Consider the following 22479-nt stretch of genomic DNA (forward strand, 5'->3'; position numbering starts at 1 on the left):
TTGTCGTGGTAACATTCAATGTGAAGCTAATGAGGAAATTACGTTGTTTTTTCATTGCTCCCTTGCTGCCTTCATTTATGACATACAAATGCTCACTTCAAAGTCCCCACTTCAAGGGCACTCCCCTTCGGAGTGAGTAGGGCATAGGGTATCACTTCCGATTGGAATTTGGTCAAATTAGTAAACATCGTCTAGCTTTATATGAACAATATGAAACACCTTAGAGATAACCCTTAATTATGTTTACCCTAGCTTCAAACTAATAGACCTATCTAAATGCTATTTTAGCCTTACAAATATTTAGGCATACCTTTAAAACCATCGGTTTCATGGAAACTACAGTTATTACTGCAATAAACTTGGTAGCCTATTAGTCGAACCGTCATCAAATAAATTTAAACGAAGAGAAATAAATCCCACATTAATTTTTTATGGCTTTCAGTAGTAACAACAACAATAACTGTAAACTAGTATGTTGTTGCCCTGGTAAATGTTTGTAAGGGCACCTGCAAGTATCAGTATTTCCACTATAAACACATGGCATATAAAAAGTAGGCTATTTATAATTCAAAACCCTTATAGAGTCCCATTTAAATTAGTTTTCAGGATACTGATCCGCATCAATGCATGTCATAAGTGATTTGCCTTTTTAGTGTAGGCTACTGGTGATTTAATTGACCAGTGGTGTCTCTCACTAACTAATCGTTGAATCCATTGCGATCATGCCACCCAGTGTTGATTAATAGAACAGCAGGTGGCCACCACTTTTTCCAACAGCCTCTCACAAAAAATATGATAATCCATTATTAATAATAATAATAATAATAATAATAATAAAAACATGCCAGGGGATAAATGTAATTTTTATTTATTACAGAAATACAAACAGTGAAAAACCTACTTTAATAGAACATTAGAAGACTGTGTAAAATAACAGGCTGACATTTATCATTGCAACCAGGCAATGAATTTCCTATAACATAAACCTTTAAGATAACCAATGCAATGAATTATACATATTTTTAATTAAGCCAGTGTATATCCATTAAAATTAAACAGATGTGCTTGACAGGCAAAGAAAGAAGTAATGTCACCTGAAATGAATTCTACATGAACAGGCCTTTATGTAGCCTATGATAGTATCTAAAGACTGATAGTTTCTCTATATGAGAACTAGATAATGTTCATAATTTCACAACTGGAATGATCTACTGTTACAGTCTAGTCCTCTGATTAGCAGGAAGTTCATCCTGGTCGAGCCCCCACAGGAATGTTCGCAGGCGTGTCACTTCCTTCAGTAGATCAGAGCTTGGGATTGGCTGAGTCAGGTCCAGGCGAGGTGTCTCGTTAGGCAGGATAAGTGGAGGATGGTCCAAGAAACTCTCAAAAATATCTGATAATATGTGAATAATAATAAAGACATAATTATATTGTATTTAGTATAATATCAATATAATATATTAAAGGGTTAGTTCACCCAAAAATGAAAATTCTGTCATTTATTACTCACCCTCATGTCGTTCCACACCCGTAAGACCTTCTTTCATCTTCGGAACACAAATTAAGATATTTTTGATGAAATACGAGAGCTGTCTGACTCCTCCATAGCAATTTAATTACCACTTTCAAGGTTCAGAAAGGTACTAAAAATAGTCCATGTGACTGCAGTGGTTCAACCTTAATTTTATGAAGTGACAAGAATACATTTTGTGCGCAAAAACAAAACAAAAATATCTCATTATTGGCCATCACCTGCGTCAGCATCACACGCATGCGTCATGCTGCTCACATGAACAGCGTCGGCCAATAATGAGTCACCGTTCTGACATAAAACCTGGAAGTGCTGATCGTAACAGTGTAGGAGAATGACACAGAAGGGAAGAAATTGTTGAATAAAGTCGTCATTTTTGTTTTGTTTTTGTGCACATAACATAATTTTGCTTCATAATATTAAGGTTGAACCACTGCAGTCACGTCGACTATTTTAATGATGTCTTTAGTACCTCTCTGGACCTTGAAAGTGTTGGTTAAATTGTTGTCTATGGACGAGTCAGATACCTCTCGGGTTTAATCAAAAAGTTCTTCATTTGTGTCGAAGATGAACAAAGGGCTTACAGGTGTGGAACGACATGAGGGTGAATAATTAATGATAGAATTTTCATTTTTGGGTGAACTAACCCTTTAAACTACAGTTGAAAACTTTGGTCAGTAAGATTGTTTTAATGTTTTTGAAAGAGGTATTTTATATTTATTTTATGTTAAGTAAAAACTGTAATATTGTGAATTTTTTGTTACAATTTAAAATAACTCTATTCTGTTTTAATATATTTTAAAATGCAATTTATTCCTGTGATGTTAACGCTGAATGTCCTAACTGTCACTTTTGATGAATTTAATGCATCTTTGCTGAATAAAAGTATTAATTTCTTTCAAAAAAATCGTACTGAGCCCAAACTTTTGAATGGTAGTGTATATGAAATAAGTAGATGTTAGCTATAGTTTAGGGGTTTATTATCATTACTTTATAAAAATCAGTTTTTATTATTTATTAAAGTTGTTACTCACCACCTCCAAGCTCGGTACCGAGAGGCGGAGCCCACGAGCAAGGCGGGGCTCTCGTTGGTCCAAGCTTATAATGAGTTAGAAGATGGTGAAGCTGGGAAGGACTTAGCAAAGAATGTTCTTCCTGTAAACTTGACCAGGATGACTGAAGGAAGATAGTGGAAATGTATTGTCATGTGACTGAATTATGGATGTTAAAAGTAGCATAGTTATTTCAGTTTGTTCTCAAACTCTCACCTGAATAAGGCGTGTCTTAGGTATGCACAGGAAATTGACCGTAACTGATAGCTTCTTTAGAAACTCTGACGCAATATCTCCAAGGCCTGCTCCTTGTAGCCAGTCCAAGACCAGGTCCAGATTTGTTCGAATTTGAACCGCACGTGACCAAGAGAACAGACTATCTGTTTAAGACGGAACAAACGAATCATTTTCAACATCACACTTGCATTCGTGCCAATCGTCCAGCCATAAACTCGTTGCCATCACAAGTCAGCTGCTGTCATCGCTGCTCGAAACCATGCGCAAACACAACTGTGTTTATGAAAGACTGTAAATTCTCACCTCTCTCCAAGAGTGTGTTGAGAAGAGACGTGTTTGTGAAGAAGAAGAGGTAGCCAAATGTTTGGGAGGTTAGCGGTGGAGAGAGGCAAGCTTCTCGGGAAAGCTGCAGAGAGCAGCGATACACTTCCACCAGTCCAGCGACGGTGGGCGGCAAAGTGGAGACGTCCTCTTCCTCGTCTCCTTCACCTTCACTACCTGCTCTGTCCTTTGCTCCTGCTTTTCCTTTCTTCTTCTCCTCACTGGAGAACGGGTTAGTGTCTAACAGTGCTGGGAGAAGGGAGTATAATGTCTGAAAGAGAGAAAGAAATGATGTTATAAATACATAAAATACATTATATTATATATGTGTCATTCAAGTAGCACCGATGCATATTCTCTCACCTTGGTCAAATGGTAAACACATTGCTGAAAGGTGTGCATAATGACATCATCCAACTGTGCCAGCGCCTCAGAGCAGGTGTCCATGTCAGCCGAGAGCACAGGGTCACCCGGGGCTACAGGTTAATGTGAGACGAAACTTACCATACATAACTCAAAATGTCCATAAAATCACATGGAGAAATTTTCAGATGAACATAAACCATCCCTGGTGACTAAGTAATTATTAACTTAATAATAACTGCAATTAGCTTCAGCATATTTGTTGACAATAAAATGTGTTATTTTATAAGCTCATCTTTGAAAGGAAAATTACTGCTTGTTGACAATGCACAATATTTGTTCATATAACAAACACATTTTGTACAATGATTTTAACGTTTATTCCATGAACTGCTTGTTTTTGAGTTGTATGAGCCATAAGTTAGTACATTTAATATATTCTCATTGTAATTCTATTCAAAGTTCAGGCCTATTTCAGGTCATAATGTTTGCTTAGACTAGCAGGTTTACCAAAAAGGACAAGATGGCATAATAAGAGATGAGAGAAAACTGATTCAGTTTAACAAAAGACATAACACGTCTACAGCAGAAGATATGGCGCATTGTGTAATACAAGTGTTTTTTTGTTTTCACAAAACATGCTGTAATTGCTGATCTCTCGCTCACCTTCAAATTCCCATTCTTTTTCCATGGCTTCGACTTTGACCTGAAAGAAGTTGAGGAGCTCCGTGGCATTGGACATCCAGAACATGAGAGGTCGAAGGTCAGAGGAGAGCTTCTGTACGCTTGGGGGAGGAAGTTCAACCTCAGCCTCTGCTGGGCTGAACACATCAAAAAACATTATAAAACAATTATAAAATGCACACATATATTTATACATTGCTATGTTTAAATGATTTTCTTTCATACTGTGTTTTCAAAATATGGATACATGCATCTGAAATTTTTAGTTTGTGGCATCTCAGGATAATTTCATCATTTCTAACGTTTTCAAACTCTCAAGGCCCGTTCACACCAATAAAGAGAACTATATTAGCGTCCACACCAGTGGACGATATAGTTCTGTTTATTCTAAGCACGCGCTGTAGTTTTGTTGTCTACCACTTTAAATGCCAGAGTTCTTTAAAGCAGGATAGAATCTAATTTTTTATCGTTCATCAGCAAAAATCGTTCTGAAAGTCATTACAATGATATTGTTTCTCTGTGTTGTTGTTGTTGTTATAGTTGTAGTGTAGATTCTGCTCTTCTTTGATATTTAGAAAGATTTTTAGATATCTTTATCATTATCATTATAGTTATCGCCCTTGGTGTGAACGGGCCTTTAGAGGAAAATGTTATAAATATATACACTGATGAGCCAAAACATTATGACCAGTCACAGGTGAAGCGAATATCGTTGATCATCTCCTATCAAGGCCACATATTAAGGTCTGGGTAGATTATATGCAAAGCAAACAATCGGTTCTCGTAATCAACGTGTTGGATGCAGGAGAAATGGGCAGGAATAAAGATCTGAGTGACTTTGACAAGGGCCAAATTGTTTATGGCAAGCCAACTGGGTCAGAATATCTCTGAAATAGCGAGGCTTGTGGGTTGCTACCGGTCAGCATTTGTGAGAAATTACCAACAGTGGTCCAAAGAGGGACAAACCACAAACCGGTGACATTATTTTGGGCACACAAGGATCATTGAGGCAAACAAGATTTTAATGATGGTTATGGGAGGAACACTCTGCTGCGTATGGGGCTGCAGACCAATTAGAGTGCCTATCATGACCCTTGTCCACCTTTGAAAGCGCCTACAATGGATACATGAGCAATGGAACTGGACCTTGGAGCAGTAGAAGAAGGTTGCCTGGTCTGATGAATCACTTTTTCTTTTACATCACGTGGACGGCCGTGTATGTGTGCACCATTCACAGGGGAAAAGTGATGGCATCAGGATGCACTGTGGGACAATGATAAGCCGGTGGAGGGAGTGTGATGCTCTGGGCAATGTTGTCCTGAGAAACCCTGGGTCCGGCCAATCATGCGTATTTAAGGAAGAGTTCAAGGTGTTGCCCTTGCCTCCAACTTCCCCAGATCTCAATTCAATTGAGCATCTGTGGCAGTGGCGATTTCTTTAAGACTGCAAGGGAAGCTCGGCTTCCCTTATAATGTCACAAAATTAATGGTCAAATATGTACTATTGTATTAACATTTTATTGACTAAAAATGCGTTAGAAAACGTTCATCTCAAAGACGAGTTCGTTCAGAATCAGTTACATATAGCAGGTCGGCTGACTCGATTCCTTCTCATACATTCCCGCAGCGTCACAGTGCATTTCCCTATTGAAGCCCAGCGTCCATTGACTTTAATGGGCTGCTTTGAACGTTTTTTTTCAGCGCTTCGAAACTAGACGGTCATTGGATAAACGCTGCGATTATGTCCCGCCCACGGACGCTCAGCGTCTCTGGGGGTGAATGGGGAGTGGGCTGGCCCGGACTCCGAGCTTCTGCGTGATGATTGGAGGGTCTGTCGAAAGACTGCATCTCCTTTTGACTGACAGCGATTCTGTACTATAAGGAATCACTGAAGCTATTCGCGCTCAGTCCCATTGCGGATTTCTCAAGTTCAGTCGAAATAAAAACTGCTGCAACCTATTTCTTTGATATTTGCTTGGCGAAATTGCTTGATTTTCATCATACATTTCACACAATTATACACCACATTCCTTGTTTCAGTTTTACAGAGTTTAATATTTTTTTTTTAGATCGCTCATTCATTCATTCCTTCATTCATTCATTCATTCATTCATATAACGTTAGTAGGCTAGGCTAGCGTCGTGGGTGAAACTGCGAGCTACATCTGCAGGTGTAGAAAGGAGCTTCTCCTGTTTAAAGCGACTCAAGTCCTACACCCGAAACACAATGGGCCAAGGCCGTTTAAGCAGCCTAGCTCTGCTGGCCATTGAGAGGACACTGGTCAAGTCACTTGAAAAGACTCCTAGTTGGTACGACAGGGTCACAGACCATTTTCTTGAAAAGGAACGTAGGGCAGAATTTACTTTTAAATAAATAGACAATTTTATGATGTAGGCCGAAAATGAGCTTCCCCTCTCTGACAGACCAGTAGCCGCCACTGATCTGTGGGATGTGCTGGACCAACAAGTTCGATCCACAGCGGCTCCACCTCACAACATACAGACTTGAAGGATCTGCTGCTAACGTCTTGGTGCCAGATACCACAGCACACCTTCAGGGGTCTTGCAGAGTCCATGCCTCTGTGGTTCGGCACTGTTTTGGCAGCACGCAGAAGACCAACAGCATATTAGGCTGTGGTCATAATGTTTTGGCTCATCGGTGTGTGTGTGTGTATATATATATATATATATATATATATATATATACACACACACACACACACACACACACACACACACACACACACACATTTATACATTAATTATACATTTAAACATTAAATACATAATAGCACAACACATGCTCAGTGCTGGGTAAGGTGAGAGGAATTTGCTGTTTACAGGCCTGTCACTGAGCAACAATGTTTGAACAGTGTATACAGATCTACAGCATGGAGAGGTAGTGCAGATTCTTACTTTTGTGTTGGATGTTTGTCACCGAACTCTTTAATTTTGTCCTGAAAGATGAATAATGGAACAGAGAGAGAGAGAGAGAGAGAGAGATTAAAGCAGACTCGGATGAATGCATGGGTGGGAGTGTTTGGCTGATGTGTCCGGACAATGACAGCACATTTTCCAAACGGGTGGAAATGACATCAGTCAACCTCTGTTTACAAACTACGGCGAAATTCCAGTGAAAGCCCATCTGTGTCTGCAGCTGTGGCTCCTCAACCACAGCTTCACAGAGTAGAGAGAGAGAGTCCATTTTAAGACTCTCCCATACAACACTCTCAGATAAACTATTAGTGTTTGTTGTGTGTTTTAACATTACTCCAGTTTTATCTATGCCTTAGTTTGACAAAACAACTTTGCATGAGCCAAAGAGGGCAGAAAAAGTGTGAGGAACAGTGATGGCCTGTTCAAATCATGTCATGTTCAATATCACCTTTGCACTCCAATAGCCGTCTCAGTGCTCTTATATAACAGCCCAACCCTGTACTTCACTATACTCCTAATGAAGGTTGTGGTTTTACACTTTATGATATTATGATGTTTCATGTCATCTAGACCAGTGGTTCCAAGACTATTTTGTCCCATGAGTGAGGCTCAAGCACCCCTTCATCAACATCAAATCAGACGTAATGTGCTCCTTTTAACTGGATATAGTTTATCATGATCATTAATATTATTACAATTACTATAATTACATTTGATTTGATGGGATGAAAAACATAAATATTTAAAAATTTGTTAAAATAATAATAATAATAATGATATAATATATTTTGTTTATTGTATATTAATTTAAAAACTGTCATTTCTGTTTTATAGGTTTAACCAAAATAAATATAAATAAAGGTTGGCAATCACTGTGCTAGACTTTTGGATACTTACCCAAACAATTCCTTTGATCTGATTGGCTGCCTTTAAAAGCAGTTGTGGTGTTAATTCAGGATCCAGATGTTTAGAGGCGTAGTCAATCATGAGCGACAGAAGATATGCAGGTGCTAAGGCCCCGCCCCCTGAATCTGGACTGGAATTCTTCGAAATAATTTCCTGAAATTAAAGTAGAAGTAGTGACCGATTTGTATAACTAAATATTATGAAGCCATGGCAAAATTTAAACTACTGCAGTATTTGTTACACCAGTGATTATATTTTTCCTAAATTAAGTTTCATTGCAACACTCACTAAGTATGCCATATTATAAACAACATTGATGCAGAACTGTTTTAAATCACTGTAGTCTACAGATTTCTGTTCAGTAAATCATTATGATCTGAACTCTGTATTTACATGCACTACTGTTTGTTTATGACAGATATATCAGAAGGAGTATTTGATTGTATCAGTGTTTACCTGCAGCAGGGCATCGGCATGTTTGGCCTGGAATTTCAGCAGTGATTCTGTGGACCCTAGATACTGCCTGAGCATTTCCTGTCTATCTGTCATCCCGCCAGGGCCGAAGGAAGCTGACATGTCACCTTGCCATGGTGGCGGTAAGGCCAGGGGCGGGGCAGGAGTCACACGGGGGTCACGGTAAAGAAAAAGGAAGTGGCTGCCAAGCCCCAACAAGTCTCCTGGCTTTAGGGCTGCTTCCCTATAAAGTGGAGCTCCATTAAGGGTGACAGGTCCTCCTCTGAATGGACGCGCCAAGGCTAAGGAAGAACGAGAACCAGAAGTATAATTGCAGACAGTATTGGGTGAGCTACTTAAAACATGTAGCTAGCTGAACATGCAACAGAAAAAAGCTAAGCTAAAAGCTGAAAAACATATTGCACTAGAAGCTACAGTACATGGCAAAAGTAGCTTGCTATTTTTTTTAACAAATATGAAATATTTAAAATAGTCAGCTGTAATTTTATCTAATAGAAGAATACATGTTTAAACAAAATTCCCAAAAGAATTAAAACAGAAACTATATTGCTAGTTGTTGTTTGTGTACACTGAATAATTACCATATTCATGTACAATGGTATTTGCTGGGTACTCCAATATACTTTAGCAATACCACAGTACTACCATGGTACTATCAAAAAATACAAAGAAACCCTGTGGTATTTAAGTGATTTTGTGTAATGTTAATATTGGTTAATGTTTTTTTTTTTGTTTGGTAAATGGTTTTACCTGCATCATTTCACAAATGTGAAAGAGTTTTGTTTTTGTTTTTGTTTTGTTTTTTGGAATACTGCAGTATTTATTATAAATGATTTATCCATGCACATCATTATTAATTTTTTTTTAATTCATGTACCCTTGTAATCTTTAATTAATATAACTTTCCCTCCCAATGCAGGGACATCTGTTTTCTGATAATGTGTTTACTGTCACGAGGGCGGGACAACCTGTCACGCACATGACATCACAGCAATAGCAAACCACAACCATGCAATCAATTCCAAGTGCGCAAAATCAACTCCCATCCTACATTATTTCTTGTTTGAGACGGTTTTACTCAGATATATGTCACAATAGGGAAGAAAAGACTATTGCAACCTGTTTCATATCAACTTTAATATTGACCTAGCAATATAAGCTAGTACAGTGGAAGGATTTGCATGTTTTATTTCCATGGGTTGTCGGTAGTGTCTTTTTTGCTGTCCTTGTTATGCCACCTACACACTACACAACTTTCAAAGTCATCAGATTGCTGTTCTTTTCACACTAGACAACTGCCTGTCATCACTGATGTCATTTCCATTAAAAACACATTTGACACTACAGGACTTGGATTGCAGACAGGTCTAGATATTTAGCGTGCTACATATCTCTCTAGCATCAGTGACAGTATTTAGCCTGCAAAATATCTCTCGGACACATCTGACTTCTCTCCGATTGCGTTAAAGGGTTAGTTCACCCAAAGAAATTTAATTTCTGTCATTATTTACTCACCCTAATGTTGTTACAAACCCGTAAGATCTTCATTCATCTTCAGAACACAAACTAAGATATTTTTGATGAAATCTGAGAGTTTTTTTTTATCTCCCATAGAAAGCAACAAAATTACCACACACTGTAAACCCTAACGCTCAAAATACTTATTTCGTTTGAGTAGGACAAACTTAAACAAATTAGTTCAGTTAAATTAACAGTTATGAGTATGTAAAACTTTCTTTTACTTTTGAGTTCACAGCACTGACATATTTCAAGTAAACTAAACTCTTTTAGTTGCAGCAGATTTCTAATTCCCAGCATGCTTTGCATCAGACTGTATAAATGTTGAAATTAAGTGTTATTTTGTGTGTTTTTGCATAATATTAACATTGGGAGACATAAGTTAGTGTTTAATGTTGTGTTATGTTGGGATTGACAGGGGGTTCTGTTATGTTAGTTTTGTAGGGTTACCATTCTGGTGAAGAGTAGACTGTGTGGTTAGGTTGAGGATGGGCTGCAAAACTTTTAAGACCACATATACTGTATGTTGTTTGATTATATACATGCAAGTATATATTGACAGTCTCTTTGATAGTTATAATAGCATGTGTTTTTTGCTAACTAACATTTAACCAAGATTTGAATGTGATGTTTATGTAAATTAACTATATGTACTTGAGTGGGGGAGGCTGAGAACTGTGGGAGCAAAGGAATGCCAGTGATGTGATTGTTAATGAGAGACACCTGTGCACCACACTGGCATTGCTCCACTTCCATGGCTCTCGGCCCCGCTCCACTTGTCACAAAAAAATTAAGTTCTACTAACTAAAAAAAATAAGTTAGTTAACTTAAATGTTTTGAGGTAATAAGTTTCCTCAAATGTTTTGAGTATTAAAGTAGTAAAGACATCGTTAAAATAGTCCATGTGGCTACAGTGGTTCAACCTTAATGTTATAAAGCAATGAGAATACTTTTTGTGCGCAAAAACAAATAAAAAATAACAACTTTATTCAACAATCTCTTTTCTACCCTGTCATTCTCCTACCCTGTTTACGCTGTACAGTGCAGGCTTCCAGGTTCTACGTCAGAACTTCGACTCCGGCTGTACACGTGAGCAGCACGACGCATGCATATGATGCTGATGCAGGAGCTGGCCAATACTGAGTCGCCATTCGGACATAGAACACGGAAGCGCTGCACTGCCTGTACTGCATCAATTGTGTATGAGACTGACATGGAAGAAAAGAGATTATTGAATAAAGTCATTATTTTTGTTTTGTTTTTGCATACAGAAAGTATTCTCGTCGCTTTATAACATTGAGGTTGAACCACTGTAGTCACGCTGACTATTTTAATGATGTCTTTATTACTTTTCTGGACTTTGAATGTGGTAATTTCATTGCTTTCTATGGGAGATAACAAAATAAACCCTCAGATTTCATCAAAAATATCTTAATTTGTGTTCTGAAGATGAACGAAGGTCGTACAGGTTTGGAACGACATGAGGGTAAGTAATAAATGACGGAAATTTAATTTTTGAGTGAATTAACCCTTTAAAACATAGCAACTGTAGCACCGATTTGCCTCCGATTTTGGACTGATCTCCATTAACTGTTGATGAGCGGAAATTCAGGGCTAAAATCGGGCAGAGTGTGGGCAGCATTATAAAGTATCTCGTTAGTGTTTTACTGAGTAAAAAAATGCTCCAAAAGATTAATTCCGTGAGTGATCTGTGTGCATGATTCAGACTGAATTAAAGGATTAGTTCACTTTTAAATAAACTTTTCCTGGTAATTTACTCACCCCCATGTCATCCAAGATGTTCATGTCTTTCTTTCTTCAGTCGAAAAGAAATTAAAGTTTTTGATGAAAACATTCCAGGAATTTTCTCCTTATAGTAGACTTGAATGGGCACCAAACGATTGAAGGTCAAAATTAGTTTCACTGCAGCTTCAAATTGTTCTACACGATCCCAGATGAGAAATAAGGGTCTTATCTAGTGAAACCATCACTCATTTTCTGAAATTTTTTTTAAAATTATATAAGTTTTAACCTTAAATGCTTATCTTGAACTAGCTCTCTTCTTCTTCTCCTCTATTAGAATTCCAGCAGTGTAGACACTGCTAAGTGTATTACTGCCCTCCACAGGTCAAAGTTTGAACTAATTTTTATATGCAATATGCTAGTGCAAGTATATAACAATTAGTTCAAACTTTGACCTGTGGAGGGCAGTAATACACTTTGCAGTGTCTACAAAGCTGGAATTCTAATAGAGAAGAAGAAGAAGAGAGCTAGTTCATGATGAGCATTTAAGGTTAAAACTTATATAATTTTAAATTTTTTTCAGAAAATGAGCGATGGTTTCACTAGATAAGACCCTTATATCTCATCTGGGATTGTGTAGAACAATTTGAAGCTGCAGTGAAACTAATTTTGACCTTCAATCGTTTGGTGCCCATTCAAGTCTACTATAAGGAGAAAAATCCAGGAATGTTTTCATCAAAAACTTTAATTTCTTTTCGACTGAAAAAAGAAAGACATGGACATCTTGGATGATATGGGGGTGAGGAAATTATCAGGAAAAGTTTATTTAAAAGTGAACTAATCCTTTAATTGATAGGGACTGACTCAAAAGATTCTTTCATTTGCGAATCATGTTCGCTAGTCATATTTTCATACATAACTTGATTGCTGAAATGTTGTCAGTGAAAAAGTAATGTTGTAGCGCTATTTAATCAATAAAATGGCTCATATACTAAGATATTTAGTTAAACCACCCAATACCTATTGCACTAGTGTTTCTTCACGTCAGTACTGCCTGTTCTTGTTTTATCACAAATGTTTGAAATCCTTGGTGCTGCATTATTGAATGTGAATGTAAAAAGTGAATCCAGAGCCCAGTTGCAACAAGTTTTGCAGCCTAGTTTTGTGTTGTGAAAGGTTATTCATTGCTTTTATCTGTTTTTAGCTCGGTGTCAGGGTACCTTGACCGCGTGGTTGCTCTGGGACGGCTGAGTCTCTTCTGATCAGGAGGTGTCGGGCAAGCAGGTCAGGGGCTGAGAGGTAAGTGTCCACTTTTAGAGGCCTCTTCCCCTTCCTCTCTCTCTCCCTGTCCATCTCACGCTCACGGAATGTTGGCTTCCGCCCAAAAACATGTGTGTGACCCGTCATTATGTACAACACAAAGTCCTGAACAAATAATAAGCAAGAGAATGAGAGAGTGAGAAGGCGAACGACTAAAGTGGAAAAAAGCTGTTATCATCATCATTGCGGTCTTTACTACAATCTGTGCCATCTCCTATCTTAAGTTACAGAAATACAGCGACGATAAGGAATGAAGAGTGTTACAGTTTTCGACAATATGTGCTTGTGTGAGGTCATTGTGCAGAGATGAAGCAGTAGACACAGCATGCTTGTGTCGGTATTGTCCAGCCCGCGTGTGTTTATAGAGCTTCTGTATGGCTGTTTTGTGCTGTTTGTTCAATGGCCATTCCACTCAAAGGTACGAAAGCTTTGATGGTATGTTGTGATTAGACGAATACAGGTATGATGTCATGGGATGGCTGTAAGATAAGTGAGATGATGCATGTCTAGCCTTGCTCTGGTCATAGCCCTGCAGTAACAGGAAGTAAGGCCGATCTGTCGGTGGAAGGATCAGACTCTGCGACATCACTTCCAGGTCACAGGTGTCTTTCTCTTCCTCTGCTGCACGAGTACGTCTGTCTGCCTCACATCCGCCACCTCTCGGCCCAGTGACCTGAAAAATCACACAAGGATAGTGCTGAGAATTACATGCAATTATCATGACTCACATGTATTAAATTGACTTATTTTGTTTTATTTACTGTGTTAGGGATATATGACATTATAGGACTATAAGGATGCCATTGTGAGAGAGTTTCATGGCCAGTTGATGAAACTGTCAGTTGACCTAATTAGCCATTGCTATATATCTTACCGTTTTCTTTTTTCTTTTTTTGTTGTTGTGAATTCTGCTTGTCAGATTTTTTCAACTATTAGCTAGGGGGTGAAAAGATGTAGCTGGCTAACATAGTTGAGGTTTTGTTGAAATTCCAATAACGACTTGTGATAGTCTTGGTAGCATCAGTAAGAATAGTTTAAAAGATTAGTTCACTTTCAAATGAAAATTACCCCAAGCTTTACTCACCCTCAAGCCATCCTAGGTGTATATGACTTTCTTCTTTCTGATGAACATAATCGGAGTTATATTAATAAATATCCTGACGCATCCAAGCTTGATAATGGCAGTGAGTGATACCAATGAATATGAAGCTGAAGAAACTGCATCTATCCATTATAAACGTACTCGATGCGGCTCCGGGGGCTTAATTAAGGCCTTCTGAAGCAAATGGATGCCTTTGTGTAAAAAAAAAACATATTATGAAGTAAAATATTTACCTTCCATATTCCGTATTCGAAAAAAACGGAACTGGCGTCACGTCAGTTAAGCTTTTTCTGTACGTTGAAAAGGGAAGGTGTAGGAAGTAGCGTAAGCTTTTTGAACTGCAAGAGGCATTGTACTTTCTTCTTAAGTTCAATACAGAAGGCGGTCTGGCGGAAGCTAGATCTTTTACTTCATAACTTGTTAAATATTGATATTTTTTACACAAATGCATCGCTTCGCTTCAGATGGCCTTCATTAACCCCCTCAGAGCCGTGTGGAGTACGCTTTTGATAGATTGATGTGGATGGAGTAAAGATTGGGGTAATTTTCATTTGAAAGTGAACTACCCCAGATGAATAGAGTAAAAAATTAACTAATAGATATCACCATATTTCCCCACTTGATTGATTACATTAAGAATTGCAAACATTTTTTGTATTACAAGTTTTCTGAAATGTTATGTTTAAATATGCAAATGAGTCATTAACTAATTAAATATGCACTAATTTGCATATATTTCTAGAACAAAAATCTGAATATTGGATGGTTCAAAATTCTTGTTTCATTTTTTTGACATATTAGAGTCAAAGGTTTTTAAAGGAGGGAATTTTGGATATCTCTTTTTATCACTCCATAAATCAGAAAATACTGTCAACAGCCAGAAAAAAAAAATTATTTTCACCATTTTTTTAGGTATAAAATGTTGTATAAAATCAGGCAAATTATATATTCACAAATCCCTTTGAAAAAAACCTTCAGAATATAGATAGGAATAAAACTGTAAAGTTTGGTGTATGTACGTTCAGCTGAAGTGGAGATTTCTGACTCAGAGCAGGAAAAAAAAGTAATTTTGAGAAAACACCCTTTAAAGATATGTACTGTAATTGAAATCTACAGACACAAATAGATAAAGTGTGATTTAGTGTGAGATAAAGTGTATCTTTCCACCAGTCCGAAAAAAAAAAAACTATTTATGAAAAGCCACAAAGATCTAAATCTCAAAATTGACAGCACGAAAAACAGGGGTTTTGTAGAGTGTAGAGTGTAGAGATTCCTTAAAAAATACAATCAGTAATGCTTTATCATGTATGACATATTTTTCTATCAAAATTGTTTATGAATTTATTTCTGTCTTGAAGTTTTCTTTATGATGATTTAAATTTTTAAAACAAAATGGGGGGGGGGTGGGGGGTGGAAAGGTGAGTAGAAATCAAGGTCAGTAAGTCTCTTAAAATATGAGATAATTTGAACTTTTCATGACAAGGAATGGTCAGTACAGGTGGTAATATGTTGTCAAATGTACTGTAATATGTTATATGAAATGTACAGTTTCAGTTTGTACATTAGAAGGGTGAACATGTTGGAAAGGCAAGTAGAAATCTGAACTACTGGCCAAGACCAGGCAAGCCCTGCATTTTCAATTTGATTTCCCATTATTGAGGTTGAAATGTATTTAAAAAGTTGGTCTGTATCTTTATTTTACCTCTCCACCTTCAGTTGCTATCATGCTCACTATGTTCTTTCTATCCTGTCCATTGTTTGGGGCATTTCCAGAACGCCGAGGGTCATTGCTAGCGTTGTTGCCCTGACGACGTCTTAGACTCAGGTTCATATCACTAATACTCCTCCTGAGTTCTGTGTTCCGCCCTCGATGACCTCGTTCTTCTTCTGCACCACCCCCGGAGGACATGCGGCTCCGCCTCCAACGTACTCCTGTTACCACAATAGTGTTTTCCCACAAATTAATGGGCACACTGGTTAATACACTTGTAAAATGTCTTACAGTTAAATATGAAGATGTTCCAACCTTGATAGCTCTCTCCATCCCTCTCTCTCTCTTTCTCCTTCTCTTTCTCCTCCCTCTCATATTCATCAAGGCGCTGGATCTCAAACCGTCGTTCGAAACCATCCTTTGGTCTCCACATATCCACTAGCTGTAAGGGGCATTCCCAGGATGCCACGCCCCTTCGGCACTCGGTTTGCCATTTAATGGCTCCATCTGGCTGCTGAATGGGCTTTCCAATGACATCACATAACAGGAAGTCCTCGGGGGAATATTTCTGGAGAGCTGACCAGGTGAACAGGAAGTTAGGACATTCAGAAGGGAATGATACAATGAGCGGGTAAAGCCTAATTTCCTATATTTAATCTGTGATGTCTCCACTCAGAATCCACATTTGATTATTTGCAGCTTGCCTTTGATGTTTTATTTTTCATCCATTACAAGACTGAGATAATGGATGAATGAACCCAATATGCAGCAGCAGACCCATATGAAACTTACATCATTATTTACTCAGCCTCATGTCATTCCAAATGTGCAATTTCTGAAGAATTTTCACTTAGTTCTTTACTTACAACAATTCAAACACCACAAAAGCACCATAAAAGTGATTCATATGGATAATGCACCAAGCTTTTTTGTGAGGAACAGAATACACTACTGCTCATAAATTAGTTTATATTGTTACAAAAGTTTTTTATTTCAAATTATTGCTGTTCTTTTGAACCCTAAACCCTTTGAAACCTAAAAATAATCATGGTTTCCACAGACGTATCAAGCAGCACAACTGTTTTCATCAATAATAATAATAAGAAATGTTTCTTGAGCATCAGATCACATATCAGAATGATTTCTGAAGGATCATGTGACACTGAAGACTGGGGTAATGATGCTGAAAATTCAGCTTTGCCATCACAGGAATAAATTACATTTTAAATTATATTAAAACAGAAAACAGTTATTTAAAATTGTAATAATATTTCACAATATTACTGTTTTTACTGTATTTTTATCAAATAAATGCAGTCATGCTGAGCCAAATGTAAAAAAAAAATCTTGGACTAATGGTATTTTGGCTTTAATGAAAATAAAATAATATTTTCATGATTTGTTATCACAATTTTCTTCTTTTGTCAAATCAACTTAGATAATTTATTTGGTTCAGATAACATAATAACTTGAGTTTCTGTTGATTAAACCAATCGCCATCATTGTATTAACTCAAATTTTTCATTTCAATTAAAGTTAAACCAACAATTCTTTTTTACAGTGCATGTCTATGTGCCATTTCTGAATCTGAAAGGGGTTCGCAAATGAAATTTCAGAGCAACGGTTTAAATTTCATGATATCTGTGACTAGTGAACTGATTATTTTAGTATTTTACTATGTATTTTACTATGTTCCTTGCACAAAACAATTTGCATTATAGGCCACAAGTCTGAAAGACAAGATTTTTTGGATACATTTATGGTGCTTTTGTCTTTTTTGGATTTTGACAGCTGTGGCCAAAATGATGCATCATTTTATGGGACTGTATTTTCACAAATGTACACATTAGTGACCACACCACAACTAACTGTTCACCATTACAGGGAATGAAATACCTGTGTCTTCACTCTCATTCTCTCTTTCTCTCTCAGTGTAGCGGGTGATGACCTGCTGAATGAGCTGGCGAGCAGTGGAGTTCATGTTTGCCAGCAGGCTCCGATAGTTAGCCCCACTGGATAGGGCATCTCCATAGATCTTGACCAGCCCAGGGGCATTAGAGGAAGCAGGAGGCAGGTAGTGATGTGATGAAGGGGTGGCAGAATGCGCCCATATTTCCCTCTCACGTTCTCCAATGGCACGGTCTCGGTCACTGTTGGACCGGCCTCTCAGGAAAAGGTGAGACAGCCTTTTGGCCCTGGACTGCTGATTGGCTGGGCGAGGGCGGAGGAAGGCAGGAGAAGGGGATGGAGAGGGTGGGGCAAGAGAAGGGGTGGAGTGAGAGAGGGAGGAAGGGACTGATGATGGGGCCTCGTGCAGGGAAGTGGCATCTGAGCTAGTTGTGGACCTAATAAAATGAAGCAACAGGACGGAGGTGATATACAAATCATATAGCCTATTGTGTATCAGTTGTTATTATATAAGCTGCCTACATACTGTATGTAAAGTATTGTCCATGTTGATGTCACATGGAATTCTTTACATAATGTGTCCTCCTTTTTTATTGTCCAGATCAATTCATTCATTAAATTTGTTATACAATGACTTAAATACATCTATGATGAACATTCATTTCAATATTTTTTGGGTGTCACAAATTCAAAAATATTAGGGTGGTACAATTGTCTTGATATCTGAATGAAGAAAAAAAAACTTATTAAAAGAATGAAATTACTGAAAAGAGAACCTTATTAAGTAGTCTGGCATAACCGTTTCTTATTATTTCTTAGAGAAAGTATTGTATAAATATTTGAAAACTTTCAAAGTCATGTGGTCAAAGTCAACATACAAGAAGATATGCAAATAAATCAGGAACTTAAATCGAAGCGAGAACCCTTGCAGAATTATTTAAAATCTTTCAAAGTCATGTGGTGCAACCAACACACAAGCAAATATGCAAATAAATCAGGGACTTATATCGAAGCGAGAACCCTTGCAGAATTATTTTAAAAGGCCTTGAATGTGTGTCAAGGTCATACGTCTCTAAAAATATTAGATAATTTGACCTCTTTATGACAAGGCAAGGTTAGTTCAGGTTATAAAATGTCATGTGGTTCGACTCCCCAAAAACTTTATGAATTATTAAATCATGATATTTATTTTTACACGTGACAGATTTAGAGTCATTGAACTAAAAGTTTTGTTGAAAATGGTATAAAAGTTTTTCCATATGAAATCAACATGACTACATTTCTAAGAACTTGGCACATGTGCTTTAAACTAGATTTTTTTTTCCTTTTCTTTGTCATGGAAACTCTTATTTGTCATCGATCCAGAGAGTAAGAGAAAGTTCAGAACACTGACTTGACTGATGCTGCACTGGGCCAACGAGCTCCCAGCTTGGCAAAGTGTTTCCGTGGAGAATTTATCCACAAGCCCACTGGGAAATGGAGCTTCCTAAATCGGGGACTGCCAGACTCCTCCATCTGAGGGAGTGAGAGAGGGAGGAGGTGAGGATTGGATGGGAGTGTGGAGAATGGAAAGATAAAATGGACGAAAATAAATTGAAAAAGGAAGGATCAGGCTAAGTAGGAAAAAGCAAGAAGGGGAAATGTCTTAACAGATGCAGAGAAACACCAGAAGAACATTGACATAAGATAACAATATTAGCTGTCATGCAAGACTTTGAAATTGTAAAAGATTTCATTATCAGGGTTTGTGTCACTGAGATTTATTCCTGTCCAAAATCAGATTTCGGCAGCGAATGACATTCAGTAGACAAATGGCAGGAAAAGCTAAAGTCTCGCTGAATAACCAGGACGTGCCGTGTCATGCATTCTTCATCATCTAACAGTCTATGAGTAACAGAGCATTAACGCAGCTAGCAGGGAATGCCACAAAGTTGACGGCAGGCGGTGAATAGTTATGGCTCTGAGAAAAAGATTTATTTCACATTCATGTCTACATGTCTAATGAAAAGCAGAGGTTTGGCACTGTTGCTCCTGAGCTAAGCAAACTCGTGGAAGTCAAATAAGAGTCAAGTGGCTTCGCCAAGAGGCCATGACGAAGATATCAACCTACATGAAACTATCACTGCTGAGGATCAGCCATGCAAGCCAAACCACATTCTATGAATATCATCCATTTTGTACTTTGATTAAAAGCTCTGAATGTCGGCTATACATAATAACATACATGTTTTTGTCCTCCACCCTGATTGTGGACTTCACCTCCATGTATCCTCTCAGACAGATGGGGAAAACCCCTGAACAGACCCCCTAAGTCTCAGCTGCCCTCTGTCGATCCTCAAAAGTGAAGTTCATTTTTAATATGTTGACTCTGTGACCATAATTGGTTTCATCACATTCTACAAAGTTAATGGTGGATGTAGAACAACCAAGACACAAAATTTACAACATTTGGTTGGGAAAGGTTTTCAGTATATGCTGACAAAAGCTTCAAACCTGTCATTTTGCATCAGTAAAATGGCTTTTCTTACCAGCGAATGATCTGAATGCGACTTACCCACTGTGATGGGCTTCCTCTTTATAACGGGATAAATCTTCGGAATGGCTGTTGTTGTTTGTGAAGTGTATTGTAATAATATTAAATAAATACCAGTGGAGGTCGGCTCTGTCTCCTTATTCCAAAATAATTTGGCTTAAATAGTCCATTTTCTGCATGAGGCCTTGCTTTGATTTACCGGAATTTGTCCTTTCACCCAGTTTTTAGTATGTCTTTTTCATTTTTGATGTAAAAGTTGTTCTAGAAGGGTCCTCTAGTCTTTATTCTTGCTTTCTATTTCTCCGCTTTTCTGCGTCTATAGATAGAGAAGCAGGCCCATTGTTCTAAATGACAGAATTTCCTTCCTCCCCAATGGACAACACCTATATCCTGAGAAAGAGAGAGAGAGAGAGAGGGAGAGAGAGAGAGAATATGAAATTTACACATAAAGGCATGTCAATGACACTGCTGTTTTTACAAAACGCAAGACAAAAAATGGAATAAGCGCAAGTCGGGATATCTAATATGTCCATGCGAAATCAAAACAGGGCCGGAAATTGTCTGACAGTAGGAGAACTCTATAGGCCTTAGTCAGGGTAGACGCCATTTTGAAATCTACGTGGATGAAAATGAGGCTGTGAGGGATAGACTTGAAGTATTTACAGTGGTAAAGGGCCTAGATCACATGTAATTTTCCAACTTTCAAAACTGTTTTCTTCTAGTGAAAGTTCTTTTTGTAAAGATGTTTCGTTTGGCATGTTGTTGAACAACACTACAATCCCTTGAACGCGTTTTACTTCAATACCTCACAGCCTCGTTTTCATTCCTGTCAGAAATTAAATATGATGCTACCCTGACTAAGGTCAATGGGGACAGTCCTCAGGAAATATAATACATCTGAAAGAACTAAAACAGTATATATGTTTATTACCTAAAAGAATGGGCACAAGACTAATTAACACTGGCCTCAGCATGTTTTATTCAACGCTCTTTGGTTTGTGTTGTAGGGCTTCTGAAAAAAAAAAAGAGGAAGCAGGAAACCTGGGACAGGATGTCAAAGACAGAGAGGCACCTGTAACCTTTAACCTTGTCAACAACAGAATGATGTGTCAGGAAAGAAGCATTTGTATATTTATGTGAATGTGTGTATATCTATATATCCTATTTGAGTGTAATGCAAGGTTTGAGAGGTTTATGCACAAAACAAGAATAAAATAGTAAAATAATTATTGTATGTAATTTTCCTATAACAATTATTTTTACTGGAAAACATGACAAAAATATGAAAAATAATTTTTTTTGTGTGTGTGTGTAAAGCAATCATGCTGTTCTACATAACATAAATACACAGACACTCACATGCACCATGTCAGACCAAAAACCATAGCCAAAAGCTTTGAGAGCAGTTGGTCTCTCAGACAGGAAGCATTGACAGCAGGCTGTGAAGGCTCCTGTGCGTCATTCAGACTTGTTCCTCCATGTTTGTTTTTAGTGTGTAAGTGAAAGCTCTTCCTGGCTCCTGGTCAGAGGGAACGTGTTTGGAATGAAGTGTGCATACAGTAGCACACGCTTTCTTTGGTAAAAAGTTACTGTATACATCTCTCACACTCCAACTCTAGCTCGTGAATGAGAAGATGGTTTGGTAGCCAGCAGTGCCCTACAAAGGCAGAGGACAGTAACTACACTGTGCTCAATTATTGTTCCCTATTTAGTGCTGCTGTGCACAGATTCTTTAACTGATTATTAATGATTAAAAAAAAAAAAAAAAAAAAATATATATATATATATATATATATATATATATAGAGAGAGAGAGAGAGAGAGAGAGAGAGAGAGAAAGAAAGAGACCTATATATATATATATATATATATATATATATATATATATATAGTCAAACCAAAATCTATTCAGACACCTTGAACATTTCATTCATTAATACAGTTTATTCACTATAGTTTAAAAAATGGTAATAAAATGTGACAAGATCTCAGAGTTAAACTGTGTCAGAAAAAAAGTAATTTTAATTATGTCAGATATCACTTAAGCAAAACATGGTCAGGTCAAAGTGTATGAATAATTTTTGGTTCCAAATTTTTATCAATTTTACTGGTAGTCCACTGTATGAAGAATTTTTGGGTAT

At 37.6% G+C, this 22479-nt stretch overlaps 1 protein-coding gene and 1 long non-coding RNA gene across 6 annotated transcripts; one reads left to right on the plus strand and one right to left on the minus strand.

The window, feature by feature from the left end:
* Positions 1 to 844: 844 nt before the first annotated feature.
* On the minus strand, positions 845 to 21939 carry rasip1 (Ras interacting protein 1). Its single transcript, XM_048153856.1, has 17 exons — positions 21698 to 21939; positions 20360 to 20728; positions 19199 to 19320; positions 17794 to 18242; positions 16213 to 16473; positions 15889 to 16118; positions 13596 to 13757; positions 12985 to 13189; positions 8486 to 8784; positions 8021 to 8182; positions 7103 to 7143; positions 4171 to 4325; positions 3505 to 3617; positions 3124 to 3412; positions 2800 to 2963; positions 2566 to 2707; positions 845 to 1393 (listed from the first exon to the last, which is right to left on the minus strand). Exons 3-17 carry the CDS (start codon positions 19318 to 19320, stop codon positions 1215 to 1217), a joined length of 2973 nt encoding a protein of 990 aa, XP_048009813.1. The 5' UTR covers positions 20360 to 20728; positions 21698 to 21939; the 3' UTR covers positions 845 to 1214.
* Positions 4190 to 21562, plus strand: LOC125243972. Of its 5 annotated transcripts, none has more exons than XR_007179191.1 (7): positions 4190 to 4267; positions 12969 to 13063; positions 15960 to 16162; positions 16283 to 16481; positions 17830 to 18073; positions 19171 to 19344; positions 21346 to 21559. It is a non-coding gene; the product is annotated as an uncharacterized LOC125243972 (long non-coding RNA). The 5 variants fall into 5 exon arrangements; XR_007179194.1 differs by having other exon boundaries at positions 15960 to 16112; positions 21346 to 21558; XR_007179192.1 differs by lacking the exon at positions 4190 to 4267 and adding an exon at positions 8700 to 8829 and having other exon boundaries at positions 21346 to 21562.
* Positions 21940 to 22479: the final 540 nt, after the last annotated feature.

Source organism: Megalobrama amblycephala, linkage group LG13 (assembly GCF_018812025.1).
Source record: "Megalobrama amblycephala isolate DHTTF-2021 linkage group LG13, ASM1881202v1, whole genome shotgun sequence".
Classification (NCBI taxonomy): Eukaryota; Metazoa; Chordata; class Actinopteri; order Cypriniformes; family Xenocyprididae; genus Megalobrama; species Megalobrama amblycephala.

Bases quoted from the DNA above. Each gene is read 5' to 3' on its own strand.
- rasip1 (XM_048153856.1), bottom strand. From the start codon at position 19,320: ATGGAGGAGTCTGGCAGTCCCCGATTTAGGAAGCTCCATTTCCCAGTG. The intron at 13,190-13,595 runs GCTAGACATGCA...TTATTTGTTCAG, and splicing joins AGGGCTATGACCAGAGCAAG to GACTTTGTGTTGTACATAAT. The intron at 3,618-4,170 runs GTGAGCGAGAGA...ATTAACCTGTAG, and splicing joins AAAAGAATGGGAATTTGAAG to CCCCGGGTGACCCTGTGCTC.